General features: G+C 68.4%; 1 protein-coding gene across 1 annotated transcript; it reads left to right on the plus strand.

Moving 5' to 3' along the window:
• Positions 1-13,915: 13,915 nt before the first annotated feature.
• DIO3 (iodothyronine deiodinase 3) lies at positions 13,916-15,232 on the plus strand. The gene has a single exon (XM_028507055.2). The coding sequence runs from the start codon at positions 13,930-13,932 to the stop codon at positions 14,842-14,844; it is 915 nt and encodes a 304-aa protein (XP_028362856.1). The 5' UTR covers positions 13,916-13,929; the 3' UTR covers positions 14,845-15,232.
• The last annotated feature ends 227 nt before the right edge of the window (positions 15,233-15,459 follow it).

Here is a 15,459-nt window from a genome sequence, read left to right on the forward strand (position 1 = left end):
TCCCCCACCACGCCCCACCCCGCCCCTCGCTCCACCCTGACGACCCCAAGCCATCAGTGGGTTCTCGGGGCTGTGCGAGGCCAGGCCCTGCACCCAGGCACCCACACTGGGGACGGAGTCCCATGCTTTAAAACACGCCGCAGTGCAGGCGCGAGGGCCGGCGGGTGCCGAGGGCAGAGCCGTGAGCCGGCCCTTGAAGAGGGAGTGCGGATTTTCCTGGAGGAGTGGGGGGGGGGGGGAAACCTGGGGAGACGTGCTCCTTGGGGCGGGAAAACTCCCGGGGGTGCCGGGCACGCAGCGGGCTCCTGAAGGCTGCGGGTGCCCAGACTCCCCACGCGCGGAGGGTGGGCGCGAGGCTGTCCAGGGCACACCTTGCTCCCCGGCTCCAGCCACCCCCCCACAGCCTACGCCCACCCGCCTCTGTCCTCCCCTCCACCTGCCCCTCTTCGGCTGCCCACGTACCTTTCCCACCCCCAACCCCACAGAGCCCTCTGATTGGTCAGCTCTGTCGAGGCCCTATTAGACAGATTGCCTATGGGCCCCGCCCCCTGTGGGAACATCCAACCTATGGCCGCCCGGCCCACGGGGCAGGTGCCGGCCCCTGTCCAATCAGAGGCCTCTGTCGTTCTCGGCTTAGCCCTGGACCAGTGCCCCGGGGGAAGGGCAGCGCGCAGGTCAGGTGAGGGCCTGCAGGACGTGACGACAAGGCCGTTCTCAGCACTCGTGCTGGACCAGCGGAAATATTCGGGAATATTCGGAAATGTTGGGCAGCGCCTGGGGCGGAGCTGAGGGAAGTCTGCGGGCACCCCTCAGTTCCTCTGCTCAGGAGCAGAGCGTTCCAGGCGTCCGCACGCACACCCACACCGGCCCGCCCTTGACCCCTCCCCAGGCAGCCCCTCCCCACCCCAGACCCTTGTGGGCAGCTCACTGCAGCGTCTTCACTCATTCGGTGAGCGCCTAAGAAGCCCGTGTCAGGTGCCAGGTGCCAGGTGCCAGGTGCCGCTGGGGGGCTGGGGTTCGGGCTGTGAGGGAGACCCAGCCACGCCCTGGTCCCTGGCTGCAGCAGCCCCGCGGGCCGGGGCAGCTTCCCTTACGCACACCTGACCACGGCCTTCCTCTGTCCGACACCTTCAGTGGCTCCCCAGCACCCTCCAGAACAGGCTGGACCCTGCGGGTGGCGGAATACCAGCCCCCAGAGGCGCTGGGAACCTGTGGGGGCCTTGTCTCGCGGGGCAGAGGGGCTTTGCTGAGTCCCCATTCAGTCAGCGACCCGGGGATGGCAGGTGATTCTGGGGGGAGGGGCATGTCCTCAAGGGGGTCCCTCGCAGGTGGCGGAGGGAGACAGGAGGCGGAGCAGCGGAGCGGAAGCTGGGGGGCCGCGGGGTGCAGGCACCTCCGGAAGCGCCGACGGGCCAAGAAACCGACTCTGCCCTGGAGCCTGAGAAGGCGCCAGCCCTGCAGGGGACTGCCACTCCGCCTGGCGAAGGAAGGACAGTCTGGCACCCACTACGGCCTGGATGAGCCGGGGGGAGGATGGACGCCACATTGAACACAATAAGCCAGTCACAAAATGACACATGTCCCACGGCCCCACCTCTCGGAGGTCCCTAGAGCAGTCAGACCCACGGAGATGGAGGGCAGACGTGGGGGGGGGGGGGGGAGTATAGCAGGGCCGGGGGAGGGGGAGCTGGTGTTTTGTGGGGACTAAGCTGCAGCTGACAAGACGAACAGCCTTCCGTATGGGTGGAGGGTGAGGAGGGCTGCCCACCCGCGAGTGGGAATGGGCGTCACGCCCCTGCGCTGTGCGCTTTGAGGAGGGAGGATGGTGAGTTTTGTGTTGACAGGTCTCGCCTCGGTGGAAAGCACTGCGGAGCCGGCGGCTGGGAACCGCACTCACCCCTCTCTCGCGCCTCTGCAGCAGCGAGACCTTCGCGTCCTGCGGCGGCTGGAAGGCACCGCTGCTGGGAACGCAGGGAGGACAGGCCGCCCAGGCTGCTGTGGGCACGAGACCCTGCGCCCGCTTCCGCAGCCCCCACCCTCGGCGTGCCGCCACTGGGGTGACCGGTGACCCTCTCGGGGCAGTGTCTCTCCGGCCCCTTCCAGGCCGTGGGTCTCGGAGTTCAGGCTCCCAAAGGTGGGGCCACGGCCAAGAGAAGAGCCTTCTCCTGACCTCGGTGGTGGCTGGGGCTTCGGGGACCCTGGGTTCTCACCCTCCGGGTCGAGGTGAGGCTGCCAGGGCCCCAGGTGGCCTCGAGGTGGGCACAGGCGGGTCCGAGGAGGGCGGGCCCCCTCTGGAGGGGTCAAGTCAGGCCTGCCTCCTGCGGGGCGGCTGGGGTGACGAGGGGCACGTGGCAACCGTGGGGGCCCGTGATTCTGCAATATTAAAAACAGCTTCTGGAGAGGAGACTCCCTTTTCTTCCTCTGTGCAGCCATTTCCAGGGGCTCCGAGACCATTAATTTAAGTGCAGGAAAAGTCCTGGTGGAAAATATTTATTGTTACAAGCTGGATGTTTTCATGCAGGCTTATTAAATCTCCCAGCCTGGAGGAGCGGGGTGGGGGCGGGGTGCCAGGGAGGGCAGGCAGGAGGAAGGGGGGGCCTTGAACTCTCGCTGCAGCCGGTTCCCCCCAGGAGAGGAACCAGCACTCGAGCACCTTAGAGACAAGCCGTCGCCTCAGCCTCCCTCTGCAGGGCGAACTGTCACCCTCGAGGTCACAGCAGAGGCATCTGAGCCACTGGGCCATCCCGTAGTTGGCCCAAGGAGCCACACTCATGATGGCAAGGCAGCTCCGGGCTCAAACTCACAGACACGCCCCTCCCATGACCCCAGAGCTCCGAGTGCTCTAACAAGCTGTCTCCAGACTGTGGCTGGCTGACCTCTAGTCATTGATCCCTTAGTCATTCTGCAAACAGTGAGCGGAGTTCTGTTTCTGGACCTGTACTAACTGGGATTCATTCTGATACATTTAGGCTGCTGTAACAAATGCCAAAAGTGTATTATTGGATTGACCGAGACAGAAGGGCTGTAACAACCTGAGTGTCAGCAGTCGGTTGGGCTGACGTGGTGGCAACCCAGGCTCTTTCTGCCTTGTTGCTCTGTGACCCTCCACACCAGGCTTCTATCCCAGAGCCAATGTGGCTGCTCCAGCTCCTGCCATCACGTCTGCCATCCAGCAGCGTGAATAGGGAGAAGAAGGGAAAGCCACCACTCTTCCCTCTAGAGGTAGGCCCCAGAGGTCCCACAGGTCACTCCTTACATGTCATTGGTAAGGTTTTAGTCAAATAGCTACACGTAGCTATAAGAGAGGCAGAAAACTTGAATGGGTAACCATGGGCCCAGTGCACATTTGAGGTTTCTTTTACTTTAAGAAGAAAAACCTTCTTCTTTTTCTTAAGAAGAAAAGAGAATGAACATCAGGGAAGGGGGGGGCAACTACCAATGTTTGCTACTAGAACACAGTCTTCCCTCCCTGCCAGGACCATGGTGACCAATGTCATGAGCAAAAGGCAGCAGCAGGTTGCCGGGGGAGGAAAGAGGTGATCCGATGAGAAATCTCAGGAGGCTTCCTGGAGGAGGCCACATCTGGGCGCAGCCTCAGGAAGATGAGATGGAAAGGAGCTCCAGAGGCACAAGGCGGCAGAGCCGGCCGATGGAGCCCGTGCGGAGAAGCCGTGGCTCTGTGCGAAGAGCGTGGACTCAGAGCCGGAAGCCCTGAGTTCGAGTCCCGGCCCTGACGAGCACGGTGAGGCACCTGTGTCTCCCATCGGGAGGCTGACGGTCTCCGTCACCCCCCCCCACAGGCCTGGAACTCAGTGCGGTGTGCTGTGCCTGCCACATCCCGTGGCTGGAGTGCTGGGTCAGTGTGGGCGGGACAGGAAATGGGGCTGAAAAGGGAGGTGGGGGACCCACCTGGAGGCCTCAAAGGCCAGGCTGAGAGGCGTGGCCGGTACTCTGGAGCTGTGGGCGCCTGGGTGGCTGGGCAGCGTTTGGAGTGGGGAGCCGCCTTTCCTGAGTGAGTCTGGAGCACTGAGGTGGGGGTGCGGAGCCACGACCCAAGGCACCGTGGAAGTCCCAGGAGAGACGCCGTGGCACGGGCCCGCTGGAACCCGGGAGCCCTCCCATCCTGGCCCAGGAAGGCTGTGCCAGCCAAAGCAGGGGGAGGTGAAGGGCCTGCCCTGGCGGGGACCGAGGAGGAACCAGCCGACCACCGGGAGCCCCGCCCCACCTGCGAGTGGGTGCTGTGCCTGGCGCAGCCGCGTCCCAGCCAAGCTCCCCTGACCTCGAAGGGTGCAGGTCCTTGCTCCCAAGGTACAGGCGGAGAAGCCGGAGTGGAGGGAGCCGACCGCTGTACTGAGGCCACGGCAGCCCGGCCAGGGCAGCGGGCACCATGGGCCCGTCCTGGGGCTTGGGGACGTCCCTCACGGCTCCCCCTGCGCCCCACCCTCAGGCACCCCTGACGAGGCAGGGAGAGTTACCCCAGAGGCAGAAAAACAGACAGAGGCCAGAGAGGTGAGGTCAAGTGTCCCGGTCACGCAGCCCCTCCATGGCCGTCCAGGATTCACATCCGGATCTCAGTGACTCCAGACTGGTGCCCACCCCTCCCCCTGCCCCCCTCCCCCTCCCTCCTCCTCCTCCTCCCCGCGAGGCCTTGCTCCCCTCCCCCAGCCCCCAGCGTTCCTGGCGCTCTCTCAGCGGAGAGAGCACACTCCGAGTCTCTGTTTCCCTGGGAGAAATCCATTTTCAGAATCTGGAGGTGTGGAAATGTGTTCTTTTTGCCTCTAATCCCAAGAGCCCTCCTTAAGGACAGAGGTGCCCCGAGAATCCCTCTAAGGCCGCCACAGGCCACACCGAAGCCCGGGCTGCCCGTGCCAGAGGGCGCGGCCCCAGCAGCGGCCCCCACGAGGGCCCAGGGAGGTGGCCCACCGTCCGGGGCCGTGCAGGCTCAGGACGGGTCTGGACCCGCAGTCCCCGCCGCAGAAGACACTCTGGCCATCCCGTCCGTGGCTGTGGCGGCAGGCTCCTGAGCCCACCTGCCCGCAGAGGTGCCCGGGGCAGACTCCCTGCTGTCTCCACGCGACTGCCCCCTCCAGGTGACAGCTGGGCCCGTGACAGCCACAGAGACCCTTTGCCTTGGAGGGCCCGGGCGTCACCGTGAGCACCTTCTGACCCACAGTGCTGCCCAGGGGGCTCGGTCCCACGCACGGGGCATGGCTGGCCGAGGGAGGGAAGAGGGAGGGGCGGGGGGGAGGGACGCGGCGGGGAAGCCGCAGGTGCCAGGCCGGGCTGCGGACCCGAGCAGCCGACACTGCGCAGCTGTGCGGGGCCCTCAGTCCCACCTGGGCGCCCACCCGCGACTGCCTTGAGCCGACGGGAGGCGAGCAGACTCGTAATGAGCAGGGGTTTCCGGGAGCTCGTGCCTCGGGCTTGCTCCCCTTGCCCCCACCACCCCGCGAGGCCAGAGCCGGGCAAGTCGGCGGGGGGAGGAGGGGTGCGTGGAGCGGGGCAGCGCCCCCACTTCAGCAGCAGCCATCCCTCATCAGCGGACGCCGGCCGCCCTCCCCGCCCCCACCCACAGGCCGGCGAGCCCACCAAGGCCCCGACCAGCGGAGCCTCGCGGGGCGTGAGAAACGAGAGCTTCTCATGTGTGGTTGCTCGTCACCCAGCATTGCCCGTGTGCCGACAGGTGCCGGGCAGGCTCCTCACTCACCAGGTGGCACCAGCTGGTGCACTGGGACACGGAGAGGCCACGGGCCCGTTCGAGGCCACATGGGGCACGGGGGCGAATTCGAAAGCTCTCCCGGGACCTGTGCCCACCGAGGCTGGCCTGGCAGATAGGCGAGTCAGGCTCAGCCCGCCCTCGGGGACCTGGGTCAGTGGGGGGACACGGTGGCCAGAGCACCCTGGCTGACCCGGGGACCTGCGAGGAGTGGCGTCGTGCAGAGCTCTGAGAGAGAAGACCGGCTTCCGGAGCAGGAGCGAGGAAGGGCTCTCTCGGTCCCCTCCGGCCTCGTGGCCACCACCTCCCGCCCTGCCCGGGACACCCTGTGGCCCTGAGTGTGGACACGTTTCTCCCCCCGCAGAGCCAGACTGCTGCCACCCCCTCCATCAACCCCCCCAACCATCAGACCCCATGCAAGGAAAGGTGGGCATAGACACGCTGGCCGCTGCGTCCCGAGCACCCTGGGGCCAGGCACGCCACGCCCACCGTGCCCCCTGAGTGCCGGACACCAGCTCCCTCCTTCACAGACCAGCGGCCACAGCCCCGACAGGCCCGGGACACCCCACGGCCACTCGGCATCTAGGAGGCGGAGTCCAGATTCATATCAAGTCCCGAGATTCCAAAGGTCCCTCGGGTGGAAAGGCCAGTCCTTGTAGGACGGTGGCCCCAGGCCCCCTGGCGACCGAGGGGGGCCCCGGAAGCGCCTCTCTCGGGGGAGTGGCCGCCCTGCCCCGGGGCTGCTAAGGCTCAGACCTGCTGCCCGGATGGCGCTCACCGGGCTCCTGCACCTCCTCGGGCGTGCCGTGGTCTCAACCGTCCCGCTGTCCCCCTCCGGTCTGCCAGCCTCCAACCCTCTCCCCTCCACCCCCCCCCCCCCGACACCATGAACTCCGAAAGCAGAGCCAACCGTCGCTCCCACGGTGCGAGGCTCATGCATCTGCCCACCCGGGCATCTTCTCCCGGGCCTGCAGGCGCCTCCGACTCGGGGTCCCCACAAACGCAGCAGCCTCCCCCACAGACCTCCTCTTCCTCGGGGCTCCCTCTGGCCGCCGCACACCCTCAGGGCCTCCTACATCCCCTCCCCCTCCCCCTCAGGTGGGCCCCCTGTCCCCAGGGCACCCCATTAAACACCTGGTTAACCAGAGGGGGAGCGGGAGTTTCGGAGTCAGACCCCAGCTACGTGTCCGCGGGCTGATCAGGTCTCCTCTCCGAGCCTGAGTGTCGTCGCCTGTGAAACGGGGATGACAAAAGCCTGTGGCGCGTTCACTATGTGGCAGGAGTAACTGCCCAACCCAGGGCTGCTGTCACTGTCACTGGGGTCCTTGGCCGTCAGACACAAACATGTCTTCCAGCACCTCCCGCCCCCACCCACCTGGGAGGATGCTCGGAGTTCATGTGAGCTGGAACCCCTCTCCGAGACAGGTGGGCTGAGACCCAGATCTGACCAAAGCAGCGGATCCCCCCTTCGGTCCCCGCCAGATTTCTGCCCTGGGTACATTGTGCTCCCGCCTCTCTGGGTGGCCAGGGCGAGGGCTGCACTGGGGCCACCTTGCCCACGAGCGGAGAGAGCCACCTGGGAAGCAAGCCGGGGAGAGCCCGAGGCAGGGCCCTGGCAGCATCCCTGAGCACCTGGATACAGCCGGGCCTGAAGCCGTGGCTCCTCCTGGCCTTTCCCTGACGACAGCCAGGAAACTCCTTAGTTTCGGTTAGTCCGGACTGGGCTCCTGCTGCGTGCCAACCTGAACAGTGACCAGGTCGGAGACGTGCCTGGGGCCGAAAGGCTTCCCAGAGGGGCCTCCGCGGTGAGGAACCCTCCGCCTCGATGGGCCAGCAGGGCCCGGTGGGACCTTTGGTGGGAGAGGACCGGACCCAGGTGGTGGGCGTCTGGACACGGGCTCCTGAGGCGCCCGAACTCAGGGTCACACGTGCGCACAGGGCCTGGGGTTTGGTGTGGGCCCGTGCCAGCTGCCCCTGGGAGGCACGCCGCGCTTCCGTGACCTGGGCGCCATGCCGGGGCAGTGCGTGCGTGATGGGAGCTCTGCTTACCGTGCGCTCCCTCCAGGGGGCGTCCTGCCCGCTCCACGGAGGAGGCACAGAGAGCCGTGTGACTTGCCCAAGGTCACACAGCGACGGCGCGGTGGGTGTGGAGGCGGTGCTGGGCCCCTGCTGCAACTCACAGAGCCACACGGACGCGGCCTGCCCTGCCCCTCCGGCCCCCCACCTGCTGCAGAAGGTCCTGCAGAAATCATGCACACCCGCCCCTCCCAGAGCCCCGGCCGGACTGCGTGCCCCAGTCCCTCAGGAGCCCAGGGCCCTGCTGGACCGGGGCTGGGGGGCCAGCGGCAGAAGGACAGGCGGTCCGGGAGGACGGTCCCGCCCCGGAGCAGCCCAGGGCTGCAGCACAGCCTCTGCAGCGAGGGCGCCCTGTCACCTCGTCACAGATCTGAGTCCCCCGAGGGCCCCGCTCCTGGCCGGGCGCTCTCCTGCTGGCCACAGCCCCAGACCATTCTGTCCACACTCGGCCCGGGAGTCCGCACGCCGCTGATGGTCCCCAGACTCTGGTGGAAACTGAGGGGAGGTCGCCACACGCCCGGCCACACACACGGCCACTCACGAGGCACAGCTGGACGGCCATTCTTATCTTTTGGACACTGGGGATTGGCCAGCCAGGTCTGACCAGCAGGACGACATCTGTGACGGCCCATGGGGAGGGCACAGCGGCTGCACTGTGTCCCCAGCAGGTGGTGGGCCTTCCTCGTGTTCATGGTTTCGTCTCCCCGTGCAACCTGCTGGGGGTCCACGGCTTCTTATGGGGGACCCAAGACGCACTGCAGGACGAGCCGGGGCACGAAGGAACGGACACGCCCAGGCCCGGCATTGCCCTGCTGATGGAGGGGACACAGGTCCATGACACCGGGCTCCCCTCTCCGCCGAGGGATTCGAGGCTCAGAGAAGCGAAGGGGCCGGGAGGGCCTGCCTGCCGGCTGGCTGTAACCCCCTTTCTCCAGAGACGGTAGGAGGTGGGCAGGATGACCGATCCCAAGGTGGGCCCCCAGCCACCCTCGGGGTTCGGGGCAGGGTCTCCGTCACACACGTGGCCCAGCGTCCCGGCGCCCCAGACAGCCTCTGACTCAGGCCTCAGGCAGGCACCTGCCCCTCCCAAGGGGGCCGTCTGAACACCGGGTCACCCTGATGGGCGCCCCCACGGTGTCCGCTGTGTCAGGGCAGGAGCCCGCGCCGGGTCTGAGCCGTGGGGGCAGTCCCAGCAGTGAGGACCCTGGAGCTGTGGCAGGAATGGGTCTGGTGAATGACCGTGCAGGGGGCCAGGGGGCCGGGGGGCCTCCCGTCCTCCACCGGGGGTCTCCCAGCCCTATGGCAGCATGCAGGGGCGGGGCAGGGCCTGGAGGGCTTCCCGGAGCCGTCTAGAGTTTGGGGGGATGGCACAGGGAAGGCACTGTGGGAAGGACGATGCGAGAGAGGCCAGAGGAAGGGGCAGGGCGAGCCCAGGTCACACCTGGTCCCGAGCCCCAGACCATTCTGCCCACACTCAGCCCAGGGGTCTGCACGCTGACGGTCCCCAGACTCCAGTGGAAACTGAGGGGAGGTAGCCACACAGCAGGTGGCCAGGGCGTCACTTCCTAGGCCTGCTCCTCTCCTCGGACGGCCGGGACCCCCGGGGTTCCTCCACCCCGGAATGCAGCCCCACAGCCCTGCTCCCTCCAGGCCAAGCGGCCCCTGCAAGCCCTTCCGGCCCGGCCCCCCGGCTGCCCACCCACCCCAGAGCCCCACAGTCTGCCCCCTTCCGGCCTCACAGTCCTGGAGGGTGCCCGGCTGGGGCCTAATGGGCCACAGAAACCTGGAGGGTTTCTGCTGTCTCCCGGACACCTCAAGGCCAGACCCCTGAGCCCCGAGCTGTCCGCGCCCCCTGCAAGGCGTCCCCCTGTGCTGTCCGGCCAAGAGAGGTCACGAGAGGTGGACGGAGTCTGGGAGTAAATGAGCAGGGCGAGCACACGGGAGCGTGGGAAGGCCGAGTGCTGTGGGGGGGGGCCTGAGCACCCAGGAGGGGCACACACAGGCCGGAGGGGGCTTCCCTCAGACCGCGCTCAGCGGCCACAGGGCCCGTAGGACCCCATCGGCCCGGACACCAGCCCGCCCTGCCCCCTCACCGCCGCTGGTGCGCAAAAGGGCTGAATCAAACACCCCGAGATCCCCCGAGGCACGTTCTCAGTAAGTCCACACTGCACCGACACGTTTCACAGCGGTTTATTGAGCTTGTCCCGAGGGGCAGGTTCAGGCGCTCGCTGCAGAGGACCCCGCCGGCCGGCCGGGGGGGTGCTGTGCCGGGGGGTGGACACAGGGCCCGGTGGCGGAACCCACCCGGCCGAGGCTGTGGAGATGCCCAAGGGCACAGGGGGCAGGCAGGAAGGCCCAGCTCCCTGGGGTGGCCAGTCGGGGTAGGGGGGCAGGTGGTGGAGGAGGAGGAGGAGGGATGAGAGCCACGGAGGGAGGAGAAGGTGAGTGGACAGCGTGCACAGAGGCTCGGGGCATCGAGAGGCCAGTGGAGGGGACGGCAAGGTAGGGCCAGTGGCCACGGAGGGCCGGAGCCCCGGCAGCCAGGTCACGATGAGTGGGCCAAGGGTGAGGCCAGCTCAGGCCTGCAGCCCTGGCTGGGCCTGCTCCTCCCAGAAGCCCCAGGAGGCCCTCTTGCCCGCGGCCCTGCCTGCCCCACGGAAGTGCCGGCACCAGCCACTCTGGGTGTGGGGAGTCGCTCCACCAGGAGGGAGACGGTGGCTGTGCCCACCGCACCCCCACCTACCAAGCCCCCCACACAGGGCAGTGTGCAGGAGGGATCAGGGCCTGGGAACAGCCCCGCCCCACCCCGTTTCACAGGGAGACAGCCCCCTGAGGCTCGTCTGGGAGGCGGGAGCCCACCTGAAGCCCAGCACTCCCCCGGCCCCAGCCCCTTGCCAAGTTGCTCCTGGATGGAGCCAGTTCCCTTGTCCCTCCCGTCTCCCCCCCCCCCCGCCCGCCCCTCTGGAGCTTCGAGAGGAGGGGAGGCAGCCCTGGCCCCAGAGACCAGGTGGGGGGCGGCAGGGGTAGCCCCAGCTCCAACATTGGACCCCCAGGACAGAGCCTGCCAGGCCCACTGGGGCCAGTCCTATGCAAGAGGTCAGGTGCTCCCCCAAGCCCCAGGTGGGCTCGCTGCTGACCCCCAGGACAGGGTGGGCAGCTAGTAGGAATGGCCAGGTCTAAGGCGAGCTGGGGTGCTGTCCTGGGCTGGGGGCAGGGTGGGGCAGGGGCTGCTTGGGAAGCAAAGAGGATTTGGCGGGGGCAGAAAACACTGGAGGAAGCCACCAAGCTGGGGTCCGTGTCCCAGAGGCCGAAGGCCAGCACCACCCGGACCTCGGGTCCGTCCTCACCTGCATGAGGGTCCGTAGGAGCCAGACAGATCCCGGAGCCCCACGGTGTGGGGTGCTGCCTGTCAGCAGAAGGAACGGGGTGGGTCCCCCAGAGCTGCTGACGGTGGCCCCCCAGGCCTCCCTGGGGCTGGAGGGCGTGTCCCCGAGGCTGCTGGCTGGGCTGGGCTGGCAGTGCCCACACAGGGGACCAGAGGGCCAGTCTCACATCTGCCCCAGACCCCTTCTCCCGCACAGCACGGCCACCCCCCAGCCACACCCAGGGCTCTCCCAGCCCCGGGCGGCTTTCCATTTTCTGAAACTAAACGTGGAAGCAGGTGCGGGGACCGCGCCACGGCCCTGCCCCAGCTCTCGGGTGCGTGGGGGCAGCACAGGTCCTTGGCTGGCACTCCCCAGAAATCAAGGAATCGGGGTTGGAGAGTCTACCCAACAAAGTGGGGACCCCTCCTGCCTCTGCCCAGGAGGCAGCCACCCCCAGCCCTCAACGTTCTCAAGAGACTTGCCAAGTAGCCTCCTCTCCCTATTATCCGCACCCCGTCCCGGGACAGACACACACACACACACACACACACACACACACACAGAAAGGCAAGGAAGGGAAACGCGGGCTGAAGCAGAGGTGCCCTGTGGGAAGGGGCAGACGCCTGGGAAACCAACCCACCTCCCCCCAGCCCTGCGCTGGCACAGCCCCAGCGGTTTGGGGGGGGGGGGGGCTCAGGGAGAATCCCCCAACCCACCCGGGTGATCCCTGCCAGGGTGCTGAGGGGCCCGGACTCGCTCTCACAAGCGTAGGGCCAGGCCGGCTTCCCTCCTGGGCCGCGCGGCCCCTGCCGCCCCCGCCCCAGGCCGCAGAGGAACTGCCTGGCTGGGGAGAGAGAAAGGGGCTACATTCGCGCCCCTCCCCGCCTTCCCTCGGGGTCTTGTCCCGCTGGGGCCTCCCGGCCAACCGCAAGCTCGCGGGGCCGAGGATCCCGCCGAGGCCCCGGAAACCGGAGGGGAGGACCTCCGCACCCGAGTCCCGGTGGTCCAGCCCCGCGCCCTCTGGGGGCCGCCGAGTCCGGGGTAGAGGCTCCATGCCCCGCGGTTAACTTCGGACTCGGGTCCTGCCGCCGCCAGCGACTCGCCCTCGCCTTCTCCGCCCGACAAGCTCCCGCCACGGCCCTGGTGCCAGCCAGCGAGGTCTCCGTCCTGGGAAGAAGTTAGGCAGCCGGTCCCGGGTCGGGAGGCTCACGGGACGCAGGCGGCGGTGGCTCCGGACAAGGACTCGGCCACCGCCACCCCGGAGAAGTCCCTGCCACTGCGAGGGCGTCCCGGGCGGCTGGAGTCTCCAGAGCCGGTACAAAGCACTCGCGACCCGGCGCAGGCAGGCCGAGGTGAATCGGGGCTCGCTCCCAGCTTCGGGGACCCCGGGTTAAGGCACTTCCCTGCCCCGCCGCCGCCGAGACCCAGTCGCCGGCCCTGCGCCGCTCCCAGCGAGCCCTCAGAAGGACGCGGGGGCAAAGCCAAGCAGGACCCCGCGAAGTTGGGGAGTTGCCCCGCACCCCTAAAACCTCACACGTTCCCGGTTGAGAGTACGCACTTTCCGCGTCCCGGCGCCTCCGCGCTGAGTCGAGCCGCAGCGCTCGCGGTCGGCGAAAGTGGCTCGGCTCGGGCGCTCCAGTCTCGACGTTCCCGGGGCAGAGAGCAACGTCCGGGGACGCACGGGACGGGTGCGCCCGGCGGCCGGGGCTGCGCCGGGCGAGGCGAGCGGCGAGAGGGGAGCGCTCCGGCGTTCAGGCAACAGCTACCCCTAGTGGGAGAGCCGCCGGGGCCGCCGCCACCCTGCGCCTATGCCCTGCGCCCCGCGCCCGCCGCGCCCCGCGCCCGAAGCGCTCGGCTATGCTCAGGGACAGCGCCGCTTTCCCCAGCGCTCCTGTCTCCGGCGCTCCCCGGCCCGCGGGCCCTGCCCTCCGCACCTTCCCGCTGCGCCCTAGGCCGCTGACCTGAGAACAACAGCGCCGGGCAGGGACGCGATGGGACGGGGCGGGCGCTGCCGGGGCCGCGGCCGCGCGCGGCCGCTTCGGGCAGCGGCGGGGGGCGCGGAGCGTGGTGTGCGTGGCGGGGCCGTGCGGGGGGTGGCCGTGTGCGAGGCGCGAGTGTGAGCGCGCGCGGGAGACGAGCGGGCGAGCGGGCTCCAGCAGGCGAGCGGCGCCCGCGGGCGAACGGGGAAGGCAGCGGGGACCCAAAGTTGCCTCCTCGCAGCCCCGCTCCCCTGGCGGGGCGGGAGACGGGACCAGAGAAGCGGCGGCCGCGGACACGGGCTCCGGCAGCACCTGGACAGCGGAACCGTAAGAGCATCAGCGGCGGGGGCGGCGTTGGCGGCGGCGGCGCGCGGGAAGCGAACCGAAGCTCCGGCGCGGCTCTGCGAGCGCTGGAGAGCTCCGCTCAGGTGCGCAACGAGAGGGGCGCGGGCCCGGTCCAGGCTGCAGGCACCGCAGCCGCGCCAGCGCTCGCACTAACTGGAGGACTTCCACTGCGGACGCCTGGGTCCCTGGGCCAGCTCGCCGCCCCGGGAGGCCTCCCCGGAGGGGTCCCCGGCCCCCGAGAGCTTGCTCCGCAGTCCGGCCCTCTGCCTGGTCGCCCCGCCCTCCAGCCTCCAGCGCCCGCCCCAGGCCCGGGATTTCTAAGGCATTGGCCGCGCCACTGGGGCATCTCCGGGCTCAAGTTGCAAGGGGGCGGGCCCCGCCGGAGGAGGAGTCTCCCGCCAAGTGAAGCTTCAGCTATAAATTGAGCTCCCTGCAGCGTTTCCGCCAGATGCCTGGCCAGGCCGGCCCGCCGCTGGTGGGGGAAGAGGGGGGAGGGTCCCAGGGGGCTAGGGGGGCTACGGCCACCATGCTCCGCTCCCTCTTGCTTCACTCCCTGAGGCTCTGCGCCCAGACGGCCTCGTGCCTCGTGCTGTTCCCGCGCTTCCTCGGGACGGCCTTCATGCTCTGGCTGCTCGACTTCCTGTGCATTCGCAAGCATTTTCTGGGCCGTAGGGGCCGGGGTCAGCCCGAATCCGACATAGAGCTCAACAGTGATGGCGAGGAGGTGCCCCCCGACGACCCCCCCATCTGCGTGTCCGACGACAACCGCCTGTGCACCCTGGCGTCGCTGAAGGCCGTGTGGCACGGCCAGAAGTTGGATTTCTTCAAGCAGGCGCGCGAGGGCGGCCCGGCGCCCAACTCCCTGGTGGTCCTGCCCGAGGGGTTCCATTACCAGCACATCCTCGACTTCGCGCAGGGAGACCGCCCGCTGGTGCTCAATTTCGGCAGCTGCACCTGACCGCCGTTCATGGCGCGCATGGGCGCCTTCCAGCGCCTGGTCACCAAGTACCAGCGCGACGTGGACTTTCTCATCATCTACATCGAGGAGGCACACCCTTCAGACGGCTGGGTCACCACAGACACCCCTTACAGCGTCCCACAGCACCGGAGCCTGGAGGACCGGGTCCTCGCGGCGCGGGTGCTGCAGCAAGGCGTGCCGGGCTGCACGCTGGTCCTCGACACCATGGCCAACTCCAGCAGCTCCGCCTACGGCGCCTACTTCGAGCGCCTCTACGTCATCCAGAGCGGCATCGTCGTGTACCAGGGCGGCCGCGGCCCCGACGGCTACCAGGTCTCCGAGCTGCGCGCCTGGCTGGAGCGCTACGACCAGCGGCTGCACAGCGCTCTGCCCGGCCCCGTGTAGGCAACCCGCGGGCCGCGGGCTGCACGTGGCGGGCCCCGCCATGCCGTCGAGCTCTCGAAGACCACGTGCAAGCGCTCCGATCGAAGTCAGGTTTGGCGAGGGCTCGGTGACACAGCTGTGCTGAGCCACACACTGCAGGCTGGGTCTGCACCCTCAGCCGAGCCACCTGAAGGCTCCCCCCCCCCCCGCCACCCCTACTCTGCTTCTGTGACTGTCCCTCACCCGCGCCTGCCTGGCTGGCTCTGAATCCCTCCCAAGTGTGGGTGCTGCGCCACCCTGTCTGTGTTTGCCTGTGGACTTGTCCTGCAGAGGCCTCTGCCGTGTTCTTGCACACCCCCTCCCCGGAGAGAAGAGCCAGCACCTCTAGCCAGGCACAACAGCCCCCCCCCCCCCGAAAGAGACTCGGGCTGCACCCTCTCGCCCTGAGCACAGCTGGGTGCCAGCTCTGCCGCGCAGCTCGCCCTAGTTGCCTGGCACCCACACCTGTCGCGCTCCGCGGGCATGCTCTGCTGCTTTGTGTTTGTGTCTTGTTCCTGAGGGGGGTGGGGGGCGTGGGGTGGGGGAGGGTGGGCAGGGTTGTTTCCCCCTCCTTGTTCTGGGGGCTCCGGAGCCCCA

This window comes from Phyllostomus discolor, chromosome 1 (genome assembly GCF_004126475.2).
Source record: "Phyllostomus discolor isolate MPI-MPIP mPhyDis1 chromosome 1, mPhyDis1.pri.v3, whole genome shotgun sequence".
Lineage (NCBI taxonomy): Eukaryota > Metazoa > Chordata > Mammalia > Chiroptera > Phyllostomidae > Phyllostomus > Phyllostomus discolor.